Genomic DNA, 14,082 nt, shown 5'->3' on the forward strand with positions numbered 1-14,082 from the left:
AAAAGACTGTATTAACTGTAAAGACTGTCTTTTACATCAGCCTGTTTTCAGGGCCTTTTTTTTTTTGGCTACATATTTGTTATTTTTTGTTACATGCCTCCCCATCTTCTTGCCATATGTTTCTATGGCATAAATCAGTATCTGTGACCTGTTCTCATTTAAAAAAAAGAACATTGGCACAAACCTAGCCTGTATGTATTTTTTTGTATGTCATCGAGTTTCATCGAGCATCAAAAATGAAGCAGCATGCATGTTTCTGCTGCTTTAGGTGTGAATAGGGTAACCAAAAGTCATCTTTTTCCCGGACATGTCCTACTTCTCATACCTAAAAAAACGTTAGGATGCACGAAGCACATCAATCCAAGCACGCTTGTTTTATGTTCTCCAATCACTGTGGCGTTAACAATACATGAGGGAATATCAGATGATAATAATCCTTTTACAAGCCCCCATTAAAATGTGCAGCTACATTACGGTTAGTGTTGCGCCGATGCCATTTTTTGGCCCCGATACCCGATACCTGGCTGTGCAATATTGGCCGATACCGATACCATAATAATGTAAAATAATTGCCATCATGGCTTCATGTCAAGCTGCTGCCTACCTTTGTGAAGCAGGAAAAAAATCTAATACAAAGTGAATCCAGTAGAACTTTTTATTGCCTACCAGGAGTGGGTGACAGTAGGTGAATAAACTTATGGCTCTCAAAATGGTATCGGTGCCCTATTTGTTGGTACTCGCCGATACCGATACCACCATTTTAGGGCGGTATCGGTGCAACACTAATTACGGTACATTTATTCTGCGCCTGTACGTTTATAACTAGTTCCACTTGTTTAAAAAAAACTGCTGGCATCCCTGCGCAAGATCTGCTCTGATCCCTTAGTTCAGGACTGTCCTGGAGTCTCTTTTATTAAATGAATATAGTGCTTTAGACTCTGCCGCAAATTTATCTGAAGGATGGAAAGCAGTGGGGATGAGATATTAGCGCTCTGCCTTCCTTTTTTAGCTGCGAAGGCTGGTAGCTCAGGCAGCTCCAGCAGCCCCGGACCATCACCCTCTCCTGCCAAAGCTGAGGGAGGCAGCCCCCTGTCCGCTCAGCTCTGTGACCCCCAGCACAAGGACTGCCTCTTCAGGGAGTTCCGCAAGCTCTGTGCGACGGTGGCCGAGAACAACAGCTACAACACCAAGACACAGATTATAGAGAAGTTCCTGAGGAAGGGCGCAGGAGGAGGTGGGTGGATAGTTTGGGATATCTTCTAAAAGCTAATGAATTGTTTTTCCTGACTCTTTCTCTTCCTTGCTAATGTAGATAAGTTCCACGGGGATCTTTACCTGACCGTCAAACTGCTCCTGCCTGGTGTCGTTAAAAGTGTTTACAACCTTAACGATAAGCAGATAGTAAAACTCTTCAGTCGCATATTCAGATCCAACCAGGACGACATGGTGCGAGATCTGGATCAGGTCTGTCTACTTATATTCATCCATAAATCAAACACTTTGGTGATTTCTTCATGTTTTAGGGAAGGTTGCTGGGCCATCACCCTCATCAGATCATATAAGTTTGGAGTACGGAGTCAGAAAGAGGTCAAAAATGTTTGTAAACTTCTAAATCTTAGTTGAAACAGAAAAAATAGAAGTTGATGTTTAATGTGAAATTTTTAACTTATAATGTAAGGTAAACAAAAAAAAAGCAAAGATAAAATAATAAGAATTGAATCTAAATTCCTTTTAGTATTTTAATTACACTTTTTCTTTTATTTCTTTCCTTTATTGCTGTTTTAGATTTTATATATTTAGAATCAAATCCATTAATTCCAGTTTTTTTTATTTAAGTTTGAAATTCCTTTTTTGGTTTCTGGTTTTATTTTATTTTTTTACACTATCTAATCAGATTTTGACCCCAATGTGATGGGAGTGGGCGGGGAAATGAGATTGACAGCTTGTAGCAGCGCAGGACAGATGTCCCGTTCCATGTTGCGTTTAACTATTTATCCAGTTTAAATGTCTTTAATTTAATATTCTTCACAGGATTTTGCCAAAAAGGCAAATAAATGCTGCAGAGAATTTTTTGTTGGAGTTCCCGCAGTCCGTGAATGCAACATAGAACGAACATCTCTCAAGCTGTCAATCATGTTTCCCCACCCACTCCCATCAGATCGGGGCCAAAATCTGAATGTGAAAAAAACTGATTGGAAAGTATAAAAAAAATATATATCCTGAAACTGAAAAGGAAATGTAGAACTAAAAGAAAAGAAACTGAAATAAAGGGATTTGAAAATCTAAAACTGCAATGAAGAAAATAAATAAAAAGAGGAAAAAGTATGGAAGTAAGATGATAAACTAAATTGAGCTTTTTTCAAGCTGAGAGGAAGAATTTAGATTCGATTCTTATTATTTTATGTTTGCTTTTTTAGTTTCTCAGATTATAAGGTCAAAAAAAATTGACACATCATCTTATATTTTTTTATGTTTCAACTAATATTTATAAGTTTACATTTTGACCTCTTTCTGACTCCATATTGGTGCACCTTAAATGGAAATAAATAAAAAAGCAAAGCTTATTAAACTAGGAAGCATCTGTGAGCGCATACCTCTGCCAAGCAGCAAATTCTTTCCCAAACAATGACTAACTATAGATAAAATACGCACATTATCTGGATCATTACCGACTTTTAAAAGAAACGTCCGGTCAGCAAGGAATAATCGATGGATATAACCTTATTTTTTATTATTGTAATATTCAGCTTTATTTTACTGGTTTTTAAAATGTGTTCCTGTGTAAGCTTAAATTTTTTTTGTTCGTTTCATTTTTTTCTTTTTTTCCAAGTAGAAGAAGAAGCAAATCCAGTCTCCATCTCTTTTCTAACAAGCTAGATGTGGATGTTTTAACTTTTGTTAAAATGTGAGAGAAGATTAAGCTTATTGTTATCATGCATCATAGCCTGTCTAATAAACAAACAAAATCAGCTGTTTGGACAAAAATGGCCGCTCACACTTAGCCTTGTTCTGTTGGAGGTTTCTTCCTGTTAAAAGGGAGTTTTTCCTCTCCACTGTCGCTACAAACAGAGGTGTCAAGTAATGAAGTACAAATACTTCATTGCTGTACTTAAGTACACTTTTTATGTATCTATACTTTACTCCATTACTTATTTTTCTTCCTACTTCTTACCTCTACTCATTACATTTTCACACAAGTATTGTGCTCCATCCAATGCAGATCATTGGCTCCACCCACATCTAGTGAAAACTAGTGTGATTGGATGAGTCATAGAACGCAAACACTCATTGGTTAGCTAAAGGAAATCATCAGAAGCAAGCAGGTGTTCTTCAAACTGCTAACGTGAATTGTCTATGCCATGCTACAATGTAGGATTCAGAAAAAGATGTTGAAATGTCTGAAAGGTCGGACACAGGCGAGAGCGTATCGGGAGACGGAGACCAAAAAGACCTCCCTCATCCTTGGCCCTATCTCAGAGAATTTATAGAAATAATCGAAAAATTGAGCTTTCAATTCATATAGTGGCATCTGGCTGTTTCTTTAAAGGTTACTTTATACTTTTATACTTTAAGTAGTTTTTGGAGCACATACTTTTTTTCTTTTACTTGAGTAAAGAGGTCAAGTTGATACTTCAACTTTTACCAGAGTGTTTTTAAACTGCAGTATCTATACTTCTACTGAAGTAACAAATGTGTGAACTTTTGACACCACTGTCACTGCAAGCATGCTTAGTGTGAGGGATTGCTGAAGAGTCACTACCCTTGAAAAGCCGTGCCAAGACCGGTCCGAGCTCAGTAACTGAGATAACTTATCGTGTGTAAATGGAAAGAAAACTGAACCGAACCGAGCTAGACACAACCGGACCGAGCTAACTGCAGACCAGTTCCAGAGGTGGGCTCGGCTCGGTTTTTCCCCTGGCTCGGTTCTCTGATAACAAGAGCGCATGCGCAGAACGCGTCATCTCCGTCTGGCTTTACATCCCGATTCACACTCCATTCCAGTAGGTGGTGGTAATGCCCCTCCGGAAGTTGCTTGGCAACCAACACAAAACAGAAGAAAAACTATAAACAACAATTGAAATCTTCTTCTTCTTGTGTTTTATGGCGGTTGGCAAAAAACTTGGTGCATTACCGCCACCAACTGCTTGATTTCCTCCTTCAATGCTGGCAGTAATACCGCAGATCGTCACTAGGAGGCGAGGAGTCGAGGAACCGAGATAGCGTGATGTGTAAACGGTCTTCAGAACCGAGCTCGGCCTGGTTAACTGATCCGAGCTCGGACCGGTCTCAGCATAGATCGGTTTTTCAAGGGTAGTGGAAATGGGGTCAATGAGTCGATGCAATCAGCTGGTTTTCCTTAGATAGAAACTTTTGAATCAATCTGACTGGATGATCTGGTGAACTGGAAAGTTCCTTGAGATGACATGATGTGAATTGGAGCTATAGAAATAAACTGAATTGATTTAATATCATATCGCAGCCCCCATGCCAATACTTTCCTCCACTAAGCGATGAGGTTAACGGCACCATTCTCTCACTCTCAGTTGGCTCTTCCTATTAGAGGTGTGGGAGAATATTGACTCAATGCTCATAACGGTGTTATCCAGTTTTTTCATATCAGTGCATTTCTGTCTGCTCTTCCCTGTATTTTGTTTTTGTTTATTTTCTTTATTTTTGTTGGTTTTCCTCGAAGGGCGACGTGTCTGAGACCGTACGGATGTTTTTCGAAGAAAGTAAATCCTTTCCTCCCGCTGCTAAGAGCCTCCTGACGATCCAAGAGGTAGACGCATCCTTGACCCGCCTCGCTCAGCTCACCAAAGAGGATGATCAGCAGAGCGAGCTGGAGAGCATCGCCAAAAAGTAACGCCCTCTTTTCCAGCTGTCAGGCTATTGTAGATGAGACCAGATCAGCCTGTAGAGGGAGCGTTGTGTTGTTGTTGTGGTGTGATGGGAAACAAAGCTTTCTCTCTGCTCATTGATATTGTTGGCGTTCATGCAGCCTTTTCCTGCTTTCAGTGTCTTCCTCTGGCCTGTCTAACACTCACTCATGCATTTATTATGAAGACATGGATATTGGACTCTCTACCCAGCATGGCAGAAAACATGGCAGACTAAGTTCATCCGTCATAAATGCAGTTTACTAAGCAGAGCTTTGTGTCAGTATGAAGAAAATCTGGGCTGCAGTATTTATCATGGCTTTACTTAAGTACCTGCAACAAAATCGGGCTGTTTAAAAAAAGCCCCTCGAAGTAATTACATTGAATTTAAAGATGTTAGCAGGTCTGTACCAGTAGGACAGCATTTATCTTTCCCTGCAAGGTTTTTTGGATTGAAGCAAACAGAAAGAGGGATTTCTGTCAGATGAGCATACCCCGTCAGACCAGCATACCTATAGTCAGTACGCGTGCACAAGTGGTCAGATTTGCGTTTATCCCTTTAGTTTTGTATGAAAAATAGACTTTAAACTACCTGGACAGGCGTGTATCCCTTTAGTCCTGTACAAAAACAAACAATTTAAGGTCAGATCACCATATGCTGCAAAAAGCACCAAAAAATAAGTAATTACATTGTTTTTTTTGTACATGACTAAAGGGATACACGCCCATTGAGGTAGTTTAAAGTTTATTTTACGTACAAAACTAAAGGGATAAACGGATATTGACTGTGGGTATGCTGGTCTGACAGAACACTGTTCCTCTTTGCTACGTCTAAATGACGTTCTGGATCAGAAGATCTATGATGCTCTCTTCTCTTCAGCTCATCCTTCAGGATATCTAGTATTTAAATATGGAAGAAGGCTAATATTTGTCTCCTTTTAACCATTTCTGTTTTACTTTGGGCATATGATTGGATCAATAACGTCTTAGATTACTAATAAATATTCCTTTATACCTTTTTTTAATTACCTTTTTTAATTACATTTCTACGGAAGAGGATTAGGGCCACTGAAAAAAACCAAAACAAAGTTAACTGATTTTTACATTTTATTTCAGTTTAGTATGAGAAAAAAGTCAGAATTCTGACTTTTTTCTCAGAATTCTGACTTTTTTCTCAGAATTCTGACTTTTTTTTATTATCAGAATTCAGTCAGAATTCCGAGGAAAAGTGAGAATTCTGAGATTAAAGTCAGAATTCTCACTTTTTTTCTCAGAATTCTCACTTTTTTCTCAGAATTTAGACTTTTATCTCAGAATTCTGACTTTTTTTATTATCAGAATTCAGTCAGAATTCCGAGAAAAAGTCAGAATTCTGAGATTAAAGTCTGAATTCTGAGAAAAAAAGTCAGAATTCTGACTTTTTTTCTCAGAATTCTGACTTTTTTCTCAGAATTCTGACTTTTTTTTATTATCAGAATTCAGTCAGAATTCCGAGGAAAAGTGAGAATTCTGAGATTAAAGTCAGAATTCTCACTTTTTTTCTCAGAATTCTCACTTTTTTCTCAGAATTTAGACTTTTATCTCAGAATTCTGACTTTTTTTATTATCAGAATTCAGTCAGAATTCCGAGAAAAAGTCAGAATTCTGAGATTAAAGTCTGAATTCCGAGAAAAAGTCCGAATTCTGAGAAAAACGTCAGAATTCTGACTTTTCCCCATACTAAACTGAAATAAAATTTAAAAATCAGTTAACTTTTTTTTTTTCCAGTGGCCCTAATCCTCTTCCATACGTTTCACATGTAAAAAAAAAAAAAAAAAAAAATAGGCTATAGATTTTAGTGAACTGTTAGTGATGATAAAAATCATTTCATCTCTTATTTTGTAAAAAAAAAATTCTTATATTTAATGGTTATAATCTCTGAATTTTCTGCGTAGGAATCATCTATTTAGAGAATCTTCGTAATATTTTTAAGTGTCTTTAATAAGGTAGCAAATGAGTGCTGTATTTGTTTTCCTTTTAACACATAAACTTCCATCTGCTTCCTGAAAGGCTTATTTCTTCCTCAACAGCTACCTTGTTATAATCTGCTGTTTGTTATTCTCAGATGCACCAGCAACGACCTGAAATGCATCATCAGGCTAATTAAGCACGACTTGAAGATGAACGCAGGCGCCAAACATGTGTGAGTGTTTGCCTTGTTTTCTGTCAACACATGCGGATTCTGTTTGGAAAATTACTCACTCTTGTTCTCGCTTCTTCATTTAGCTTGGATGCCGTCGATCTGAACGCTTACGATGCTTTCAAGGCCTCACGCAACCTGGCTGATGTGATCGAGAGGGTTCTGAGAAACCAGCAGGAGGCCTCCAATGGTTCTGGGCCCAGGAAGCTGCTCACCGTGGAGGCGTCGCTCATGACCCCCGTCCAGCCCATGTTGGTGAGTCCTGCTCTGAATATCTCTGCATTTTTTTTTCTGTTCGGTTTATACATTCTTATTCTTAACAAGCTTAATTTCTCACATGTGACATAGATGAGCTCTTACACATTAGATGAGACGGTGAGTTAATTCAAATTGACATTTCCATCGACTGTTAACCTTATTTTAGAGATGAAAGCCAGGCTCTGGAATGACGTGTTCCTGCTTCAGGGAGAGTTTTTATGGGTGAAAATTACTAAATTAGAAACTTAACTTTTACCCAAAAGCATTAACCGTTGCTTCTAATTGCTTCTATTTCAATAATAGGAAAGAAATAAAGATGATATTGGAATGTAATAATCTGATTATTAGCGATAAGTTTGCTCCTTTTTAGTTGTTTTCACATTAAATCAACATTTTAACTGGAAAACAAAGATGTATGGAAATAAGCTGGATTTGAAGTGTTTTCTATAAATGTTTTTTTTTTTTTTTTTTTTTTTTTTATGGGTCTATTTAACCAATTTTTCAAAGTAGAACTCCTATGCAGAATCTAATTTCCAGGAAGTAAATTCCGCGCAAAAATACAGGAAACTTAGCATCATTGAAACGTTATAGCACTCAACATGCACACCGCCATGAACTGCCTGGACCTTAACGGCTTCCATTAAAGCCTGAATGAAGTTTGACTCAGTTTTTAGGCTTTTCCATTTGTAACCTTTACTACTTTAAGGCCCTGTCACACCTTGCTGATTCAGCCAGCGTTTGCGTGACGTCCCAGAATCTCCTAAAACGCTGCCATACGCTGAACTTTCTATGGAGTTTTTCAATTTTGGGCGTATACATAGAGTATTCATTACGAGTCCCGAACTTATGTCCAATGACAGCCTAATTTATGCATAACACACGGCAGCGTAATGAAAGGATGCTTGTTTATAATTTAAAGGGCTTTACGCAGTATATGTCAAAGCTGCTCCCCTGAGGCGCAGCGATGCGCCCGGTCTGTAGGGATGGGAATCGAAAACCAGTTCCTGTTCAGAACCGGTTCTGTGTGTTCCAATTCCATGGCAGCGTTTGCCAGCTTGTTTAATGCAGGGTTCCCGCGGGTCCTTAAAAAGTCTTAAAAGGCATTGAATTCTTCAAAATAATACTAAGGCCTTAATTGGTATTAAAATGTCTTAAATCAGTCTTTCATAGGTCTTAATTTTTAAAACCCCATGAAAAGGATTATTTTTATTATGATTTATTTTTGTAATCTAAATAAAACATTAAAATTTATTTTTTTTATTTTATTTAAAAAAAATAACGTCTCGCCATTATTGGTTCCGTCCCGATAGCGGAACCAATAAAGCGTTGTTGCGGCCGGGACATTTGGGAGATGCGCCACTAACTTTTTGTCTGGAAAACATGAGCAAGTGTAAATGTAACCTAAACTGTCTCCAGCCAAGAGTTTTCTCCACGGCTAAAACCAGGGAACATACATGAGGCTCAGTGGATTTTGTGCAAGAAGTCATTCAAGCTCAGAACGATGGGAATTAAGGCAGTGGAGTCGCACATGCGAAGCACCAAACACAAAGCGTCAAAATGGAGTTACAGAGAAACAGCCGGTATTTCTCAGTTTAGTTCCACCCTTGTCTCTGCAACGCCTCCACTTATCACCAAATCAAACATACTAAGAAAACCATACAAAGAAAAATAGCTGCAAAAAAGACTTAGCACTGGTTATGTTGGGGCTTTAAAACTGATTAGTTTTGTTCCCTGCTAAAACAAAGTTTGTGAATTCAGTTAAATGATTGTTCAAATATATCTGTCATTTGTGTGTTTTTAGCTTTCTTCCTGTATGGGAAGCTTTTCAAAATGTGAAACATTAGTGCAGTGGTTTATGTTAAAATAAACCTTTGGGTTAAGTTGTCGCAAGCAGGTTTTTCTTGTGTTTCTTGTGAATTTGGTCTTAAATTTGTATTTCAAGTGGCATTAAAAAGTCTTAAAAAGTCTTGAATTTAACTTGCCGTATGCTGTAGGAACCCTGTAATGGTTCTCTTAACGGTTCCAGGCTCCGCCCCGCTGCGCTCCAGACCGCCTGCTCAAAGCAAAGCCTACAGCCTCCACTGTGGCTCCCGTCCGCTCCGCTCTGAGTCCCTTGGAGATGGTAGAGGGCATGCGCCAGATGATTAAATTCAAAGCAGCAAAACATACGGAAATGATCCAGGGTTTCCGCGGATCATTAAAAATAATTACAATTCATTAATTTTTTTTGATTTTTTCATTCATTTGATTTTAAAAAAATTTCATACATTTTTATAATTTTTATAAAATTTTTTATTTTTCGGTGTAACAATAAACATATACAAAACCGAAAACCGTGAACCGAACCGTGGATTTTGTGAACCGTTCCACCCCTAGTAGACAGTAATTGTTGTCCGTAAAATTATTTTCACACTGCTTGAATTGCTGCCCAACATGTTTCATTATCAAGAGAGGAATATTTATTGTCGTCTCAGACTGGTTTACAAAACTACATAAAGTAACAAAGGGGCAACTTGGAGGGAATTTAGTTTACTTGATTTTATTAAGGGATACGGGAGACGAAGAATGGTATAACATTCACATAAAGCAAAGTAAACTTCGTTTTCATATCAATAATCAGTTTTTGTTGATTTCAATTTGGGGTCAGAGGGTTTAAACTGGTTAAAGACCTGGACTTCATCAAAGCATTCTGTTCTCTCCTAAAGGGTTTAAAAGCATTTTTTTCCCCTCTGTGATTTCAGGCAGAGGCGTGCAAATCCATCGAGTATGCAATGAAGAAATGTCCCAACGGGATGTACTCAGAGATTAAGTATGACGGGGAGCGCGTGCAGGTCCACAAGAACGGAAACACCTTCAGCTACTTCAGCCGCAGCCTGAAACCGGTGCTGCCTCACAAGGTCGGTCCTTTCATACCCAGTCATTTCTAGCATCAGTCAGGGGATGACGTTAAGGATTTTTACCACTTGCCCTTTGGGCAAGTGACTTTCACATTTCATTTGCCCAGAAACAAATTTTTACTTGCCCAGGATAATGTTTGATAAATATAGTTCCTAATGTTCATTTTTGTATATATATCAATGAAACATGTTTGTTTTTTAAATGTTTTTAGTAATTCAGTATTTTTTAAGTTTCCAGGTTCCTGGTGTGTATCTGCATGCGTCAGATAATGAACTCCAGCCTACATTACCGTGTTAACATGCTTTTCAATCCTTCCTGTACATTCTTTTCAAACTAAACTTTGCTTTAAACTGTTGTGTGCTTGGAAAAATATAAATTGTAATGTTAAAAAAAAAAAAAAAAAACTTGACAGGTTAAAAACTTAAGATAAATCACAAGACAGAAGTCAATGTCACAAATGAATAACTTTTATTTTAGAGTCACAGTATGTTTATAGAAGATAATACTATTAATATAATGTGACTTTTCTAGAGAATCATTATACATAGTTATTTTATTCAGGGTTTCCACAGTCTGACATCATTTCAGAATTCCCTGACTTTTAACTGACTATGGATTAGTTTTCCCTTCCCTTTGGTAACTACATCAAAATGGCCGCTACACTGCAAAAAATAGAAATCTCAATAAGTTATTTTTTCTTAAAATAAGTGTGTTTTTCCTTGATTTGAGGAGGTAAGTAAGACACTTTGCCAATGGAACAAGACAATTTCCTTTTAAAATAAGAAAAAACTATTTTATCGTCTTATTTCAAGTAAATATTATCTAACTATCTTATTTTAAGAGTAAAAATACTCATTCCATTGGCAAATCATCTTATTTACCTGCTCAAATTAAGGCTAAATATACTTAATTTAAGCCATTTTTTACTTATTTCTGGATTGTTTTTGCAGTGTAGGATAACAAAAATCACGCCATCTGGCGGAAAATCACGCGAGAATGTGTTCAAAACAACAAAAATGGCGCCGGCAACGCTTCTGGGTCGTTTTCATCGAATGTCGGTGATTTTAAAGTAATTTTGAGTGATTTTTTCTTTTTTTTTTTTGTGATCGTTCCACTTGCCCGGCGGGCAAATGCAATGAAATTTGTACTCTCCCGACAATAAAAACTACTTGCCCCGGGCGATCGGGCGATGGTTAACGTCAAGCCCTGATCAGTGCAAATGTAACCCAGCATATAAAATATTGTTAAATTCATTTCAGTTTATTTCTATACCTCCAATTCACATCACTTCATCTCCAGGCACTTTACAGTTCAACCAGATCATCCAGTCAGATTGATTCAAAGTTTTCTATCTAAGGAAAACCAGCTGATTGCATCGACTCATTGACTCTTCAGCAATCCCTCACACTAAGCATGCTTGTAGCGACAGTGGAGAGGAAAAACTCCCTTTTAACATGTCAGAGGATGAAGAGAGCAGATCCAGTTAGTCACAGTCAGAGAAACAGGACTACACTGGAAAACAGGCCAAGCTCCAACATCTAGACACAAAGGTGTTGATGGCAGCAGCACAGCTGATATTTCTCTCCAGGATGGAGTCACAGCCAAACAGGAACAGACCAGATGAAGCTACTATGAGAAAAAGCAGAGAGAGCAGAGCGTTAGAGATTGAACTAACAGATTCTGCAGAATAGATCTAGAGTTAAGGAGTCCATCATTGTAGACCACAGTGGTTCAGTTTCAGGTATATTACTGTAGGGTTAGCAGCTTTAAAGTTATTTTTAAGCAGGGAGTTCAGGCATTTCCTCCTGTAATTATTATTTTTTCATCGTTTGCCTTCATAGCGCCTGAATCTGTAGTAGTAGTTACCCATCATGCTTGTGTGCTCTTTGTCCACTAGATGGAGCTGCTGTGTAGATTTATTTTGTGCTGTGACTGTTCTAACTTTTTCTTTTTTTCAAAGATCTTCTAGAATCTATAATTAGGATTCTTTTTGGTGTCTGAGGAGCAGTTTTAACTCTCCAAAAGCTCCTTACCAATTCAGTCTATAATCCTAACAGCTTTTTAAGCTCCTTAGACTGTTATTAGGCAGTTTATGGTAATGAAAGTTGAGAATGAAACCTGGGCGTTAAGACTGGAGCATATTTGCAACAGTTTCTTGTAGTTTTAGAAGTTGCTCTGATTACTAAAAGCTGTGTTGTTGTGCATTCCAGGTGGCCCACTTCAAGGAGTACATCCCCCAGGCTTTCCCCGGCGGCCACAGCATGATTCTAGATGCAGAGGTTCTCCTGATCGACACAAAGACCAGCAAACCGCTTCCATTCGGGACTCTAGGTGTTCACAAGGTGATAATCTCCCTCAGTCTCATCCTCTCTATTGATTCAGTCAAAGCAGTAACCCTTCAACTACTCTCTCTCTCTCTCTCCTCAGAAAGCTGCTTTTCAAGATGCCAATGTCTGCCTTTTTGTTTTCGACTGCATCTACTTCAACGGTGTGAGTCTCATGGAAAGGTAACGTTTGCTCTTTGCCGTTAAGTTATTTCAGCCATTTTACTAATTAAAAACTAAGCCTTTATCTTTATAAACTGTTTTTTTTTTTGCTTTGTGTTGAAGCTGCTTGGTTTATGTTGTTTAGATCCGATCCTAAATGTTTGGATTGTTTTGGTTTCACAACGATATCTTAGTTTCCACTTAAGGGTAACGGAACTCATCAAAATGAAATGTTGTTTTTTATACACTGTGTGTATACGAAATGACAATAAATGTTGTCTAAGTCTGATTTATGTTCAGAAACCAGGTCGTCTGCGTGTGTGTCGCAGTTAACGCAGATAAGCCCCGCCCCCTTCCACAGACACTCTGCTGCACCTCTCCAAAATTGTAGGTGACTGCAGACAGGAGGCCTCTAATTGGTCAGATCTACATCCGCACTATACTATGCGTATTTCCTGTTTGGTTCCTTACCGGCTTGTTTTGTTTGTATGACCGCCATTGTGGAAAACGACTGGTGAAGATGGAGCAGCTTGAAGAGCGAGGTGCGCGAAAACACTGGGACCCTTTTCCCATCTGGATCCCCGCTCTTTTTGGCCCTCATGTCTCTCCGTTGTCGCACGAACTTGCCTCCACTTCCTCACTGCCTCGGCCGTATCTAGACCCACAGCTAGTTCCTGATTGGCCCTCTTGCGTCGTGGCGTGGAATAACATAGTGCAGACCACGCCTTAATATTGAGCAGAAATCAACAATATCCCGCTGCTGCTGGAGGATAACCAGCAGTTAACTACCTTAAACAAAAACTGACCTACTGAGTAAAGAACAGAGCCTGCTTAAAGTTGTGGGGAATTGATATTTAAATGTCAAATAATTTTGGCTTAAACATGTATATAAATTGACTCTTTATCAGAACATAGTGTCCCAAAATTTAGAACATTTCTATTTTTAAAAAATCCTGTCTTTAAATCTGTATTTTTTTTCCGTTATCTTCTGCAGGCCAGTTAGTTCTACGTCAGCCTGAACACCTAAATTCGGCCAATCATATACCAACGGTCATCTGTCAATCAAATGTTTTCAGTCAAAGCATCTTGATTCATATGTCGCAGCTAATATACGCAACGGTTGAAACCAGAATCCTTTCCTTTCCCATTGAGTTGCGTCCCAGTGTTCACGGGGATGGACGTCTGTGTCTTCGGCAGGCATAGAGCTAACAGAACTGGCAGCGTTGCGAGGCAAGGGCTCAAACATGTACGGCTGGAAGCCTTCTACACCAAACCAAGCTTCTGCCGCCCTGGCGTCCTCTTCCACAACATCTTCGTCCCCGCTTTCCTCTTCTAAATAAAAAATGGATGACGGAGGAGACTCATCCACGACCTCCGACACTAA

General features: G+C 38.6%; 1 protein-coding gene across 1 annotated transcript in view; it reads left to right on the forward strand.

Annotated features, from left to right (window-relative positions):
• Positions 1 to 14,082, forward strand: part of lig3 (ligase III, DNA, ATP-dependent) — a 35,075-nt gene that overhangs the window by 7,038 nt on the left and 13,955 nt on the right. Inside the window, exons 4-11 of the mRNA XM_038290761.1 lie at positions 1,010 to 1,234; positions 1,313 to 1,464; positions 4,694 to 4,860; positions 6,982 to 7,059; positions 7,143 to 7,311; positions 10,056 to 10,211; positions 12,423 to 12,554; positions 12,640 to 12,719. Coding sequence (XP_038146689.1) covers positions 1,010 to 1,234; positions 1,313 to 1,464; positions 4,694 to 4,860; positions 6,982 to 7,059; positions 7,143 to 7,311; positions 10,056 to 10,211; positions 12,423 to 12,554; positions 12,640 to 12,719 — 1,159 coding nt within the window. The remainder of the gene's footprint in view (positions 1 to 1,009; positions 1,235 to 1,312; positions 1,465 to 4,693; positions 4,861 to 6,981; positions 7,060 to 7,142; positions 7,312 to 10,055; positions 10,212 to 12,422; positions 12,555 to 12,639; positions 12,720 to 14,082) is intronic.

Source organism: Cyprinodon tularosa, unplaced genomic scaffold, assembly GCF_016077235.1.
Source record: "Cyprinodon tularosa strain WSP-4 unplaced genomic scaffold, ASM1607723v1 ctg288, whole genome shotgun sequence".
Lineage (NCBI taxonomy): Eukaryota > Metazoa > Chordata > Actinopteri > Cyprinodontiformes > Cyprinodontidae > Cyprinodon > Cyprinodon tularosa.